Source organism: Oreochromis aureus, linkage group 17, assembly GCF_013358895.1.
Source record: "Oreochromis aureus strain Israel breed Guangdong linkage group 17, ZZ_aureus, whole genome shotgun sequence".
Lineage (NCBI taxonomy): Eukaryota > Metazoa > Chordata > Actinopteri > Cichliformes > Cichlidae > Oreochromis > Oreochromis aureus.
In genome coordinates, this window is record NC_052958.1 from 33608144 (window position 1) to 33623571 (window position 15428).

General features: G+C 41.9%; 1 protein-coding gene across 2 annotated transcripts; it reads right to left on the reverse strand.

The window, feature by feature from the left end:
* On the reverse strand, positions 1–13399 carry LOC116336394 (transmembrane protein 125). Of its 2 annotated transcripts, XM_039600614.1 has the most exons (4): positions 13152–13399; positions 6494–7023; positions 5552–5963; positions 1–2302 (listed from the first exon to the last, which is right to left on the reverse strand). In XM_039600614.1, exon 4 carries the CDS (start codon positions 1862–1864, stop codon positions 1166–1168), a length of 699 nt encoding a protein of 232 aa, XP_039456548.1. In that variant the 5' UTR covers positions 1865–2302; positions 5552–5963; positions 6494–7023; positions 13152–13399; the 3' UTR covers positions 1–1165. The 2 variants fall into 2 exon arrangements, with proteins under 2 accessions (XP_039456548.1, XP_031616121.1); XM_031760261.2 differs by lacking the exon at positions 5552–5963.
* Positions 13400–15428: the final 2029 nt, after the last annotated feature.

Here is a 15428-nt window from a genome sequence, read left to right on the forward strand (position 1 = left end):
TTGGGGGTTGTTCTTTATGACTTCCACGTTATTTTAAGTGAGTGTTTTACAGTACACAGTGGAATGCGATGCCGTGACGATATCAAAAATCTCGATTAACACTGGTTTAAGATAACAAAGCGCCGCAAGAGTCACAATTAAGACAGTACAGTGTTGATGCACAAAAAACACAAGTTATTCATACATTCTAAAGTGCTGTGATACAAGTCTCCAACAATCACATTGTCTTTGTTTTGACAGGCTGCCACAAACACTATATCTCCGCAGCATGAATTTTGTTAAATTATTATTAAACCGAGGCAATAAAACTCCCAAAGAATCCCTCGTATTCATCATTCCAGAAATTGCAGAGGCAATATTTTCACATATACACGAAGATCATGAGGATGGGATATAAATCAAAAATTATAAATAGGACTTGTTCATGTTCATACTGTCCCATTTCTTGCAGATTCCATCTTATTCAATTTCCATTTCATCCATTCAGATGACACTCTCATCCGCAACTACGAGAGCCTCAGTGAGCAGGAAGTGGTCAGATGTGTGGTCCCTAGTCAATTTTACAAAGCAGATCACAGATGCAAATCACATGCATAAATTTGAATGTGCCGCCCTCCAAATGAGACCTCAAAAAAACATTACTTCATCTTTTAGAGAACAAGATGGGTTTGTTTGGTTGTAGGCTTACAGTTCTTGGAATTTATAGACAGGGAATAGCTCAAAGTTCATTCATGGACTTTACTCCCGCCGTAGGTTAGCTGTTCTCAGTTGCAGCTTGCTTCTCCTGTGGGATAAAAATTGTGCTTGTAATTTAACAGAATTGGCTTAAATATTTTTTTGTTGTTGTTTTGTGTGTCTTCTCCATGCTGTTTAGCATTTGTCCTGTGAGAATGGAGTAACATTTACCCACTATCGATAAAAAGCTGACCATCACCTTGTACAGCAGTGTTCAGTTCTTCTGCCATTTTCCATTTTTGCATCCTTACTCACAGAGATCTGACTGCCAATAACTAACGTGTTCGCTAAGAATATACTACACACTCAACTATTTTATCTCGTACACAGTCTGCGGAAGCATGTATGGTATGAATCTGTGTCTGGGCATAAAGCCAGTTCTAATTTAGTTGAGCCAGTGGGCGAAAAAAAGCTTTATTGGGGTTGCATCTCATATAAGGTTAGCCAAACTGGAGGTAGTCTCTCTTCGAGCATGACGGTCCATATGTCCTGAAACAGTGAAGATGTGCAAAACCCGGTCTACAAACCGCCGTCCGTGCCTCGTCCTCTCAAGAAGGATCACCACTACAGAGTATATCCCAACACCCACAACTGCAGCTCCACCTCCAGCCAGCAAAACCACTCCAGAAATGTACATGTCATTAAGGGCTTGGCCAGGCTTTGGCATATGGTTGGCAAGGGCCAGACGCAGTAGAACCCCTCCACAAATCAACAGTGACAGCCCGGTAATTAAAACCACTAGAAGGTCGGATAAACCGCCGCTCTTTAGCATGTCGATCCGCTGTCGGCTCCGAACGCAATTCATGTCCTGCACGGCTGAGCTGAGAAGTTGTTTGAGCAGGACTCCCAAGGCTAGCAGGCACAAAGCTGTGCCCGTGCCGAGCCGCCACTCACTCGAGACGCTGGTGGTAGTCGAAAGAAGGCCGACGCCCCCGAGTCCGCAACCCAGGATGAGAATCACAGCGACGCAGTAGCAGAGGACAGACTTTCCAGGATCTCTGAACCACCACAGCTCCACTTGTTCCTCTAGGATGCTGTGCTGAATCTGTGCTGGGTCTGCTGGACCATTAAGGCCCAGTTCAGGACTCCTGGCTTCCCTCGCGGGGGGAAGGTTGTCCAGCTCCGGCATTATAGTGGTACTCCCAGCCTGCTGAAGGAGGATGCCACCACCACAATGAGGGAAAAAGAATCCACAGGGTTACGTTGGTCCTTCTTTAATCTACCAAAGGTTACTGCAGGTCGATCAGGACAAGCAAGAGATTCCAGAAGCTTTATGGGGGAATTTGCTCAAAATTAGTAAATCTAAAAAGAAGGTAAATGTAATTCCCCAAAAATGTTCAAAACAAATTACTGAGATCAGTGTATTGTATTTTATCCACAATGGTTTGTACTCAAAAGTTCCACAAAGTTAGTTTGGATGTATCATTCCTGAAAATTCATGGAGTTTCTTGTAGTTTTTCTTGTAGTTAACACCGGATACAGAGGCAGATCCCAGTCATCCTTAATGCATTAGTTTCTGAATCAAAGAATCCACACATCGACTAAAGTGTCAGTTGGTAGCAGTCACCTGGAAGATAAGACATACAGTTCATTCAGTGCTGTAGGTGGACTTAGCCTCTCCAGCTAACTTAGTTAGATAACTGTCTTACTAACTAGTACATACAGTCAATTACTAACCAAACAATAAGTCACAGCACAGAAATGCATGGATAAGAAGTGTTCATCTATCATTTGTTCGCCAAGCACAACATGGAGAGGAGTAATAGCTCAACTTTCAAATCAATTCAATTCAATTCGATTTAATCTACACAGCACCAAATCACAACAACAGTCACTTCAAGGTGCTCTAACCACCCACTTTCAACAGTGTCTGGCTAAGCACAGGCTTGTATATGAAGACTTTTTGACTTCTGTTTCTTCCTTCTTGTTTTTAAGGGTCTGTTTGTTTTCCACACCCTGAAGGATGTGATCAGTACAAGGTGAGTTAAAGAAAAACTTCAGACCAGCTAAAAATCCTCTGCGTGCTGAGCTCCAGAGATTGAAGTTCTTTGCCTCCTATTCACCAACAAGTTTGTTTTTTGTTCCTGCTCTTTTATTTTCTGACACTGTGTGAAACCTGAGAAGCAACAGGCACAAACGGTGTTATTCAGCTCGGTGTCAAGTTTCTCTTTAAAATTTTTAAGTTTGTGTATATTTTGCAGCAGCGGATAAAAAACAGCCAAATTAAAGACACACGTACACACACATATACACACAAAGTTTCTATGTAAAAAAACTTGGTGTGCTGACACCGGCAACCTTTTCTATCTCTCGTTATCACTATGGTAATGAGTTGCCACTACAGAGGCGGCTGGATAAAAGGAGCATCAGCTGTCGATAGAATAAACAATTCCTATCCACGCACACACACAGAAAATCAAACAGCTAATCCACAAATGTAAATTTTCGTTCTTTTCATCCTTCCAAACAGACACCCACACAGCCTCACTTGACGAATCTTCCTATTACCTTGAGTCCAGTAAATCTTCTTTTCCTTCCTCACATGAACTGTTAACACAAATTGGAGTAACCCCCCCCAATCACCACCACCCCTTTATTTAACCTTTGTGCTGACCTCAGCACATTTAGCATCCACACTGTAGTTTGTAACCTCTTCGCACGCCCATAACACAGTCATGTAAACAAACAGCAAGCAAACAACCTCAAGGTTATGGCTCTCCACAGCTTGTCTTTCAAAAAAAATAAAAAACTGTCTGCGGCTTTATTTCTATCAAAGTCACAGGCCCACACTGTCCAATAGAAGCTGACAGCAGTCACAGTTTGTCCTCAGCGCTCGTGGATCCAGCTAACACAAACACTGCTCAGGAAAAAAATGAAAGGAAAAAAAATATATATGTGTATAGAGAGAGAGAACTTGTAATTGCATCTTTGAATTCCCCATACACACAAACACACTTATCAGCTGTTTAGAAAAGACTAAACAAAAATGCAAGATCACATTTTTTGTCAGTATGGACAGGTACCGCCTTGTATCGAGGTGGAGCAGTTATACCGTGACACGGGGAGATATGAGTTGCATACACAAGGTGTGAAATGAAGAGTGAGGTAATTACAGCCGAGGAGGAGGGTGTTTATTGGCAACATGCTGTTCTGGAAGCTCTTCACATCCTCTATCTGGTGGAGGGCTGTGTCAGTGTGTGCGTGCATGTGTGTGTGTGGTTGGCTTTTTTACAGTTGTAGATAAGTAGTCAAAAGAAATGCTATAAAAAGAGCATGTGAGTTAGCATGTTTAATCATATGATAAGCCTGTGCATGTTTCACTGAGCATTTGTTTTTGCATATGTGCACGTGTGTGTCTTTGTGTGTGCACCTGTGCATGTATGTTGAGTCAGTAATTAATCCCAGCTGATTTAAGCTCAGTGTCGCTGACAGGTGAGGCCAAAAACACAGCACAATCACTGAGAAGAAGAAACATATGGTTTAAGGTGAAAAAAAGAAAGATGCTACAACGTCATCGAAAGCTGTGAAACTATCCCTTTGATTCCTGCTGAACTCGTTTATGAGACATTATTTATACTCTTTCGTTAAGCTCCTAGTAACATGAAGCACGCGATCAACAGGGCGACAGAGCGAGAGGCACCGGCACGTGACACAAGATGAAACTGAACCCTCGATGACGCGAGTATATCTTACTTCATGTTCTGTTTTTCGCAGTCGAATCCCCACAGAGACAAAACACAGAGACAGAACTGCTGGGCTGTGTCTGCCTTTCTTCATTTTATCACTTATATGACCTCTAAACCCTGTCATATCAGCCGTGTCTTATTGGCCTCATAAATATCTCCACAAAAGCACTGACTCACTGCCTAACTCTGTGCTGGCCTCCTTTTAAGAAACAGAAAAGAGGTAGAGAGGCGCAAATAATCTACACAAACACATTATTCCGTTTTTCCACTGTGCTCTGCTCAAGCCACTAATGTCAAAAGTTGACTTTTGTTATTTAGTAAAAGCTTGAAATAATCTTTGGTAGTCAGTCTGAAACCTTGATACAGTTTGACACAGATTGTGAACGAGGTAGGGCCATCTCCTCGTGCTCAAAAAGATTTTGCAGCACTGCTGTTGCCCAAAGTCATCTTCATCCCACCGTGCGCTAAAACCTTCAGTGCACCATGTCTAACAATGAATCTTCACACCTTTAGCCGTCGATTTTCACACTCCCACAACTCTTGGCATATTCATAAAATATAGATCCGCAGATGCACTACTGCCGCTGACTGTAAAACTCAGCGAGGCTTAGTTGACAAGCAGCATTATTGACAATCTGCATCATCCCTTCATTTGGACTGACAATCCCGGCATTTGTCGTGACCTATGAATGTGGCAGGTACTTGCGTATCAAAAATCTGCTGATTATAAATCAGCACATCTTGATGTCTAAAGTAGCTTATAAAGGCATTTGAAAGCTACTCTAGTGATTATTATTCCAATTTATCAGAAGACACAGTGTCTGAAGACAATCGTAAATGGCTGTCTTTTAAGTGACAGGAATAATAAGTGTGTCATGGACACTCAGCTCTGCAGAAGTACTGACATGATTGAAATGGGCTGACGCTACCAGTAAAACTGTTCTCTGTACTGCTAATGCAACCAAAAGTAATGATTAAAAATCCCAAAGACACTGTAATTGTAAACCCCGGACACAGAGTATCACCCTCTTTCTCTTTCGCTCTCTCTGCCTCTGCTACGTTTTCAGCCCACAAGGTCACAAGAGGAGCTGTGCTTTAGAGTAAAATACAGTATACTGCACTCCAATTACCTGGGAAGCTTTGGGACTCCGGTATTCCCGCCTCTGTTATGTCGGCCAGCTGAATTCATTTCACCGGCCATTAGTGCCTCATTTTACTGTTGATGAGGGGTTCTTTTTAAAGTTGGATGTCGGGATATCGTATGCTAATCAGAGTGCCGGTCAGCAGAGTTTGATAGAAGAGAGCAAAAGCATCCAAAGAAAGTGAAGTTGGCAAAATTTTGCATATTTTAAAAATACAAAAGAAGAAAGAAAAGTGCAGGGACTCAGGTGGGAGAATGAAAGTGCAATAACCCCAAAACGAAGCGGATGTTTCAGTGCTTGGCAAGGGTGCAGTGCAGAACGTGGTAGCTTACAGCAGATAAAAGCATGCGTTGACATCCAGGGAAGCTCGGACTGGAATGCAGTGCGTATTACGTTTTGACTGTCAGAGGAAAAAAAGAGAAAACAGCTTTATTCAGGTAAGCACAGCACAATGAGAAGTGGCTTGTTTGCTGTTTAAAAAAAAGCTGAAATATTGTTTGCCAGGCTGTTGCAACTTCTGTGAATTCACTCTGGAGCACACAGACTGGAGGGGAAGAGGACGTTTGGGGCTCAAAACCAAACTTGTTGTGCTATAGACAGCCTTTCCTTCAGTATTTGGAGTTCATTTACTTTCCTCTAAATGATGTTCGCTATATTTAGAATTTTTTTTTTCAATCTTCACGTCCTCTTACTGCACAAATGTAGAACAAGGCATCAGTGCCAAATAATCAAAGCAAAAATATGTCAGAAAAAAGATAGATCCTTCTGCTCCTGCTGCTAAATTTCCTGCTGTGTGCATTTTTAAAGGCATTTTTATCTCAGGACGGCGGGACGGGCTGAAGGGGAGTCCATGGGAGATTAGACGATGTGTTGCCGTGGTGACAAAGCAATGCTGTACTTCCTGTCCCCCCCTTTTACACTCGCACCCACCCTCTTCTCCTCTAGTCAGGCGTTGATTCTCTTGGCGTCCCCACGGGCGAAGAGAGGGGTCAGGGTTGGCTCCATCTGTCTATGTGATGGGCATCGGTGCCAAGCGCCACGGGGGCTGGAGGGAGAGGAAAGAAGGCTCGTGTGGAGTGGGAGGGTAACGGATGTTTCTGAGCAGTCATCTGGGACTCCGAATGGGGCTGAAACTGGGCCTGGGGAGTGGGAAAGGGGTTCAGGGAAGTGGGTTGGGGATAAGGGTGTTAGAAGCAAAGGGACAGAGGACGGAGGGAAAGGCTAGGGGCTAAGGATAGCGCTGAGACTTCACTCTTGTTCCTGGTATAACAAAGGTGGCTGGCAAAGAAGAATGATGCTGAATAGGTCTTTATGCAGACAAGCTGGATCTTTCGTCTCTTTTCTAGTCACAATGGACAGGCAAGGCACTCGGGGAGCCTCGCTGTGTCCGGAACCAGTGATGAGACAATGGCCGAGTCAGTATTACTGTCCTCACTCTGCCAGGCATCACAAGGGAAAACCTAAGAGAAAAAGAAAAGACTTTTACAGGAGCTGCACATACTGTTCTTTAACCCCTACGGTTCACCTTAAAAGCGCTTACACATTCATTCCTCTCCTGTTCTGCCACTGAAATTCAGCTTCTATCCCTCTAACGGCAAGCAAATCACTGTGTTCAAATGTTAAAGATGCTTCAAGTCTACAAACTGGTGCGTGATCGTCAAACTGATTAACGAGCTTAATTAAAATCTTGCACATTATCAAGGAACGGGATACCCAGATGAGCCCCCTCAACACCGCAACCAGAGCCATGTTTCTTTTTCAGAAACTAATGGTTTGTTTTCAGCTACATAGGCGCTGGGGTTTTAAAGATGGCAGTGTGGGTTGGATTTAACTAATTCTATAGCTGGTGGATGGACTGCCATGAAATTTACTGCAGGCATTCATTTTCAGTTTGTCCGGCGCCACCCGTCAGGATGAACTTTTCGGTACTGGGTGAAAAGTCTCAACAAATGAGAAGTGGTTCACGTACCATCTCGGATGATTTATGATGAATCTGTCGATGCCTTAAATTTTAATCTCGTGCCATTATTAATTAATGAATCAAGGTGTGATTAAGCCCAGAGGGAACACAGTGGAAGTAGTTTGATGTGATTCCTGGAGTGCTGCAACGAGAAACTGCTACAATCACACTTCAGCGTGCGACCGTACCTGGCTTCGGGACTTTTGGGGTGGACAGGGATATTAATCTAAGTGGTAAGAACAAATGTGAATGGATTGCAGTAGTTGTAATTAAAGAAAAAGTGGTTTAATACCAGATATGTTACTGCAAAACAATGTTTCTCAATTGGATTCCTCCATCAGCTGCCACAAAGCCGGTCCAAATGACCGTGTACGTGGTCGGTAGCTATGTATAACAAGCAAATCCTTACCACCCTCTCTCCATCTTGAATGTATTTTGTCTCAAAGTAAAATGGAGATAATTATGCATGGCTTTATTCCATCTTGTCTTGATTATTTGTTATCCCTTATTCCTCTGCCTGAGCAAATCACCCCTGGATCGCCTACAAATGATCCGGAATGCCTCTTTCACGCACCAGGTCCCATGGAATATAGATTTTGTCTTCCTTACACTGGTTCCCCATAAAGTTTACGCTTCAATTAAAACTTTTGGTAAGCCCTTTCAGAGCCCTCCATGGTCAGATAACTCTGTATGTCAGTGAATTACTACAACCAAACATAACATCTAGATCCCTGAGGTCTGTGATCAATAACTACTGACTGCACCTAGATCCAGGTTAAAGACAAAAATGGTGACTGTGCTTTTGAGGTTGTGGCTCTCTCATACCACAATACCAGCATTCATTTTAGATTTTAGTTCCTTGTTGTATCACATTGACATTATGATTAATTAAGCTCTTCACTTTTTTATCATCTATTTAATTGGGCTCCTCTTTTAGCATAATTTTAACATTTATGGGCTACTGAGTTTCTGATGTTTTGGCAGCTGTACCGCAGTAATTTCCAAACTTTTGGGATGAATAAGTTGTTGTTTTTTTTACTCCATCTAATGTCATAAACTTTGGCTAATTGCCAACCCCTTCTACATTAATGGCATTCCCAACTGCTCCACCTGCACTTTGTTGCTAATTAGCAACCGTTAATATGGCTAACGTGAAAATTTGTCGACATTGCAATCTGATTAGACAGCTTCACAGAGCAGCTAGTGTGGCTGCAGACCTTCAGTTATAAGGGGATATTAATATTTTTAGATGCTTTAAACTTCCCATTTCCATTCTCCTCCTTACCCACTGCCTCATCTCAGGTGATTTTCTTCCTTCCCAAATGAGCTTTATATCTCAGCTTATGGCACAATATCACCCTGACTGGCACGACCAGCCAAGACCTTCCCCCCTGACACTTTATCCACAACCAAGCACACACACTCATCCCCATCTGCTTTCTTCACACTCTTCCTTATCTCCATAGCTTTACACACGTTTCCTCCCTTTTTTCTACGCCTCCCATATCGTTCTCTGTCTCACTACCAGTGCTCCTCTGTGTGGCTACTTCTTATCTTTTCTGTCTGCTCGGGTATTTGGGTGTTGTGCAGGCAGAGATGTGCATGGGGTGTGGAGGGGGGAATTACTCACAGAGGTCCCTCTGGATTCAGGTAAAAGCCTGTTTGACTCAAAGCCCCAGTGGCATAATGCATGCAAACATGTGTCATGCACACAGCTACCTGGTCCTTTTTCAGCTGTTTTGGTGTTTACATTGTTTTCTCCTTGAAATTCTGATGCTATTCCCCCTTCAATCATTCTTGTATTCACATCCCATCAGTCCCAACATTAAAAAAGGTGCCAATTCATCAGCCTCAGTAAAACTGCTGAGTATTGTTAATCCCCACCACGAACACGTGTTAACAATCAAAGCCAAAACTCGATTTGCACAAATTTGTTATCTGGAATATGGTGTTCCTCTCTTTTTAAATAGACTTCTTCCTCTCACTGGAAACACTGCTGTTGACAAAAATGTAGACCAGTCTAATTCAGCTTAGCAGAGGCTCTGGATCTCATTCAGCCGGTACGACGGGAGCCAAATGGGGCTTTTAAACACTGAGCACAATTCAAAATGGCTCGAATATTTCTGCTTCCGTCAAACTGGCTCCTTTACCATGACTCCAGAAATCCAGATTTTTTCTTTCTTTCTTTCTCTTTTTTTTTTTGAAAGTTGAAGGAAATTAACTGAATGACGTGCATAATGACTAAGCTGTGTAATAACCCTCGGTCCCCGAAGTGCAGGAGTGTTGATTAAAAAAGAAAAAGAAAAAGGGAAGAACCTCTGTCCAGCCGGTTGCTTTCCCTTGTCATGCACAGCTGCAATATTAAAACGCTAATCAAATCACCAATTAACATGCTGGTCCCCTTCTGCTTCACTCCTGCTGACGATGGGAAAGGCTCACCCCCACCTCCCCATCTTCTGTCTTTGTTTATTTTAACCCTGACCCTTTCCTCTTGTGGGTTTTAAAGGTGATATTCAACATATTTTAATTTGATATTGGCTGTCTGGTGATGATAATTGTAATGAATTAGATGGCTGGCTCAGTGTCTGGCTATTTCCTCACTACCTGAACTGATGTCTCCATCCTGCAGCTGCACGTTGTGGCTGAACTTTTAATACAGCTTTTTAGTCTTAGGTGACAGGAATTTTTTTTGACATCTATGTTCTCCGGAGGATGAAACCTAACAACTATAATGAGCTCCCAACTTTCTCTGTAGTGCCTATATGAGGAGGACACCTGCGGTTAAGTGAGATGTTCTAATAACTATTGTATCGATAAGATTGAAAAACCACTGATGCCTCCGCACTTTTATATGCTTAATATGGAACGAGAGCGAGCAGCTTGCTATAATATTTATATATATCACAGACAGAGAGCCAGCAAGCAAACTGGTACATGCCAGAGCGTTAATAAAGTTTCAAAAATCTCTCCCCGTGCTCTCCTTCATCTCCTCTTCCCCTCACTCCCTTACCAGTCACAACAGATGGCTACCCCTCCTCTGAGCCCGGTTCTGCCCGAGGGTATCTTCCTGTTAAAATGGATCTTTGTCTTCCCACCGTCGCAAAATGCTTCCTCCTATGAGATTGTCAGATGATTGGATCTTTATTTTATTACATAAATTTTACTTGGGCTTGATCTGTAACTTCTTGGTGTCTCTACTGCTTGCAAGTACCTGGAAAGCAAATAGCTTTCCCATCACTGTTGGGGTTTTTTAATAGCGTTGTTCTAGCAATAGTAAACACATGTTAATGTGTTAACCAGTTAAAAACAATGACGCAAGTGCTAAAACACCAACATGTTAGAAGTGGATTTAAAGCTGCAGTCCTGATCACAAAGGGAAAAGCAGCCCGTGGATATACAGCGGCTTCATCAAACTTAAACATGCCTCTTTGTCTATTCAGTCTGTTATAGAAATAAATAACTGATTAATTCACATATAATGCCAGCAAGCTCCAGCGTGGACTGCTTTTTATAAGATGCATAAGTGAAAACCTGAATCCTGTTTGGAATGGCTATTAGTCTGATCTTTTAAAAAGGTGGGACCTCCCACTGATGAGACAAAAGTGGATCTTGCCAACATGATGTGAAGGGTTTCAGCGGGAAAACCTGGTAAGGAATAGATGCTGACACTCAGCTATGTCTGTGTGTGCAGTAAGTGTTTTCTCACTGATAAGTTAGAAATCAAAGTGTCATTTTTAGCTTACTGTATTTCTGCAGGTGAAGCTGAAGCATTTTTGACGTTGTTCCGCTTGTGTTACATTTCAGAATGCTACGAGTGACACTGTTTTGACTGCAAGTGCCTTCGCTAACCACAGCAGAATGCTTATATAGCTAACATTAACTACCAGCTAAGATTGCCAAAATAATCATCTTATGTGGTGAAATCTAATATTTTTAGCCAGCTGCAGTCATCTTGCGAGTGATTCAGCCCTTGATTGTGGTGCCCGCTGTTCTCCCCTCCAGTGGAGGTGGTGTTCAGATGTAAAGCGCTGTCTCTACAAGCTTCCAGTATGGATAAGTGTAGATGTAAAAACAATCTTGTGCAAATAGCTTAAAGTTATGATCATCAATTTGAGACGGGTACAAAAGGAAGAATCATCTTTTCTGAACACAGTCTGGCAGTTTAGCCTCATCTCACCCCTTTATGGAATTCATTATGCTTTCTGATGGATGTGTATTATACCCAGGGATAGGAGTGGATGTAGTCATTACGGCTGCTACAGATGCCACACTACATACCTGACTGTGTGCATCTGCTGACGGTGGAGAAAGGGGGATATTTAAGATTCTTGTCTGATACTCTCTACTCTGATTTGTGTGTTGTCTCAAAGCCAACACACAAACACATACAAAAAACGCATCCTGTGTTGCACGGTTATCCACAGACTCAATCACTGACTCACTTTGTTTTTCTCCTCCTTTCATCCTGCACTCTGTGTTGACTTCAGGCTCTTTCTTAACGAGGTCTATCACATGTTGTTTTCAGCCTGACTTGTTTTTAAGAGTTAGACCTCATCTTAAATGATCCTTAAAGTGCTTTCGGTGTAGAGAGACTGACAGTCAGCATGTAACCTCGGCTCATTTAGATGCCCTGCCACGATTCATCTTCGGCCTTTAGATTAGTACCAGCAGATCAAGAGGTTATGAGCAAAGCAGCAGGGGTCATGCCTGGACAGTCTATTGATCTGTTGCAATTGCAAAGACTTGAATACAGCTACAACAACACTCCCTTTCTATGTGGTTTATGGATTTTCCACAATGCAGCAAAACTGATAGCTGAGTATATGACAGCAGCCCTATGAAGTGATGATCTGCAGCGTATCTGAAGCCCTATGTGTTTGATAACTGTGGACCATCCTACCAGAGCAAAGGTTAGTGGGTATGGCATAATGTCAATATGTTTTACTTCCTTGTTTTCCTCAGAGGGAAACAGACTATTTATTCTTCCAGGAAAGTCCAGAAAGCATACGAACATGACAATGCAGCTATTGTGGGAAAAGTGACACCAATATCCAGGCACCCATGATCTGCAGACAATGGATTTCTTTAAGAAGTCATGCTTACATGTATTATAGATAGATAGATAGATAGATAGATAGATAGATAGATAGATAGATAGATAGATAGATAGATAGATAGATAGATAGATAGATAGATAGCTTTAAGCTTTTAGTTAAGTCCTTACAAAAGCCAAGAGAGAAAAACATTTATAAAAAGAGAGTTAAGATGCGACACACAGATACTGACCTTTATATAATAATATTTTAACAGTTTAGTATACAACTTACTAAATTGTTAAATATTTTTTAAAAATAAAAGTGCTATGTCAGTGATACCAGCCTGCACTACTGCGCAGATGAGCGCTATTAATACGATTATTATTACTGATCGACAGTGACGTTCTTTTATAATCCTTTTTATAATCCTGCTGTTCATTCGGGAATAAAGGAACATGAATAATGTAGCAGTTACAAAAACTCGCATGTAAGTTTTAAATAAATCGGATTTAATTTAAAAAAAAAGCCCTTTGTTGGTAAAAAGTTGAAACTCCTCTGTGTTTGGAGCTTGTTTATTAGAAGCCACTCTTACCTGTGCGCTGAGCTGTTCACACTGAATACCGTCAGCTCCGCGCAGTAGCTGCTCTCGATTTCTTTTCGGTAATTCCCAGCCCGTTGTCCAGATCTTCAAAGTCCCACAGCCGTATGTCGCCGCATACCTTCAGCCGTCTTTTGGATGAGAGGGTCCGGAGCAATGAAGGTGCCGTGGGTGCCACGCTTCCCCCCCTTTCGCTCTCGGTGAAAGCCCACAGTCTCTCTGCCTCTTCACCGGACGGACTTCCCCCGTTTAATGCAGGTGTGGCCGCGCACGGCGACAGGGGACGCCGATGGGAGGGGACAGAGAGTCAGCGAATCGACCTCCTCACTGCCGTGGGTCCCCAGAGGGAAACCAGCACATGAAACGAAGGACGGCTGCTCCTGATAAATAAAAGATTCACTGTGATTGTGGTGGAGGGCTGTCAGGTTTACAGAGCAGTATTGGTTTAACCCTTCCAGTCCACAAGGAGGGGAAAAAAGTCTGCTGATCAATAGATTAATCAATAACTGTAGCTAGTGTTAACTGATTGATATAATATTAATCTAACTGATTAACATTAGGGCTATAAGGCGGTGCACTTGTTTTTCTGCCATTCATCACTTAGTAGTGACATAACGTGATTGATTCTGAGACAGAAAGCAAATTTCTGAGCAATTTCTATTGCTGCTCCTGTGGAACTCTCCATCATGCTGATGTTTGTGCGCTATCGAGCGCTTTAATAGATTGTTTTAGCAACTGCGTCTATGATAGGCTCCGTTGGTCTTCTTAGAAAAACAATTTCTGTTGTGTTTCCCATGTATCCAGCCTATATAAGTTTAAATCCATACCTATTCTTATAACTTTTTTGGCATATATGGATGTGTCTGTGTGTCCCCCCCCCCATCAGCACAGTTTCTGCCCACAGAAACTAAAATGACTGATTTGACTTGCTAAAGCGTGGTCAGGCTGGGAAGTTGGGATCCCATTAAAGGCCAGATCTTTGTAGTTTATTGGCATGCAAAAAACATTTTTAAAAAATTAGAAAAAAAAATGTTGTGTTATTATACTGTGACATGTCCTTCTCACGTCCAGTTTATTCCACTTAAAGGCCCCATGAAACGACAGAGTCAAGCAAAAATAATCCACTCTTGTTACAGTTTTACAGCTGGAGCCAAAAACCTGCTTCACAATCTTAAATAGAACTACTACAAGTGATATGGTGCATTTACAAGTACTAAACAAATAAAGTAAGTAACATCTGATTTCTAGCATCTTTCGAGATGCACAACAAAATGTCAGAGCATTTAAAAAAAGGATTAAAAAAAATAAGATTAAAACATCCGTAAAGAAAGAAGAACGATGCTCCAGTTTTATTACTTTTTATTATTTTCAGATGTTTCAGATGGCTATGCCAAAGTCCAGACAGGCAGATTCAGATTTGTCCTTTGGCCTTCAGCTTTTTCACGTGTCTTGAAGTAAAACTCATTTGCCTATACTTCCAGTTTATATTCAAAGCACAACATCATTTGATTCTTCTAATAAAAGAAATTTCCAGAGCCAGAAAACTCCTGTGTTTGGTTTGTTTGGTTTTGTGTGGACATCTGGGAGCTACATCCACGTAGATCACATCTTACGGCACTGCACTAAACTGGTGCCTCTCCTCATCTGTTGATCATTTGGAGTCTGGATCATATTCAGCACATCAGCAGGTTTCCTTCTTCCAGCACAGTCTTCATTGCATTCGATATTTTCATCCTCTTCAGGGCCACATTCCAAAATTAGATCAAGTGCTTCATTCACAGTTAGTCACTCACGTACTGTGGTGCTACCACAGAATGTCATGTGCACGGAGAGAAGTATTATTTTTAGACCAAAGATACAGGAGCTGATTAGAGTAGATGTGTTGGATGGATACCATAGAGCAAGAAAGTGAATGTGGGAGTGGAGCTATATCCAAGGACCCTTATTATCTTTTCATCTGTACATTATACATACCTGAACATCAGACTATGTTGCCAACACTTTGTTCAAACAAAGTTTTTGTTTTTTTGCATACTAAGGTGCCTTCACAGTGAGTTGTTCCTTCTGATAAATAGCCCCCTTGTGATATAACACATTGAGTATAGCATCTCTGACACAAAGGAGATTATTGGGTGATTTCTTTGAGGGGGGGCTTTGCCAAGAGTAACTATAATCCATTTATATCGTTTGCAGCCTAGTGATTCCCCATAAATTGGATAATACAGAAAAAACATTTTATGCCTCTTGTGGAAATAAAAACAAAGAAGAAGA

What these genes read in the sequence shown, in the direction of transcription:
- LOC116336394 (XM_031760261.2), bottom strand. Translation starts at nt 1,864, where the DNA reads ATGCCGGAGCTGGACAACCTTCCCCCCGCGAGGGAAGCCAGGAGTCCT.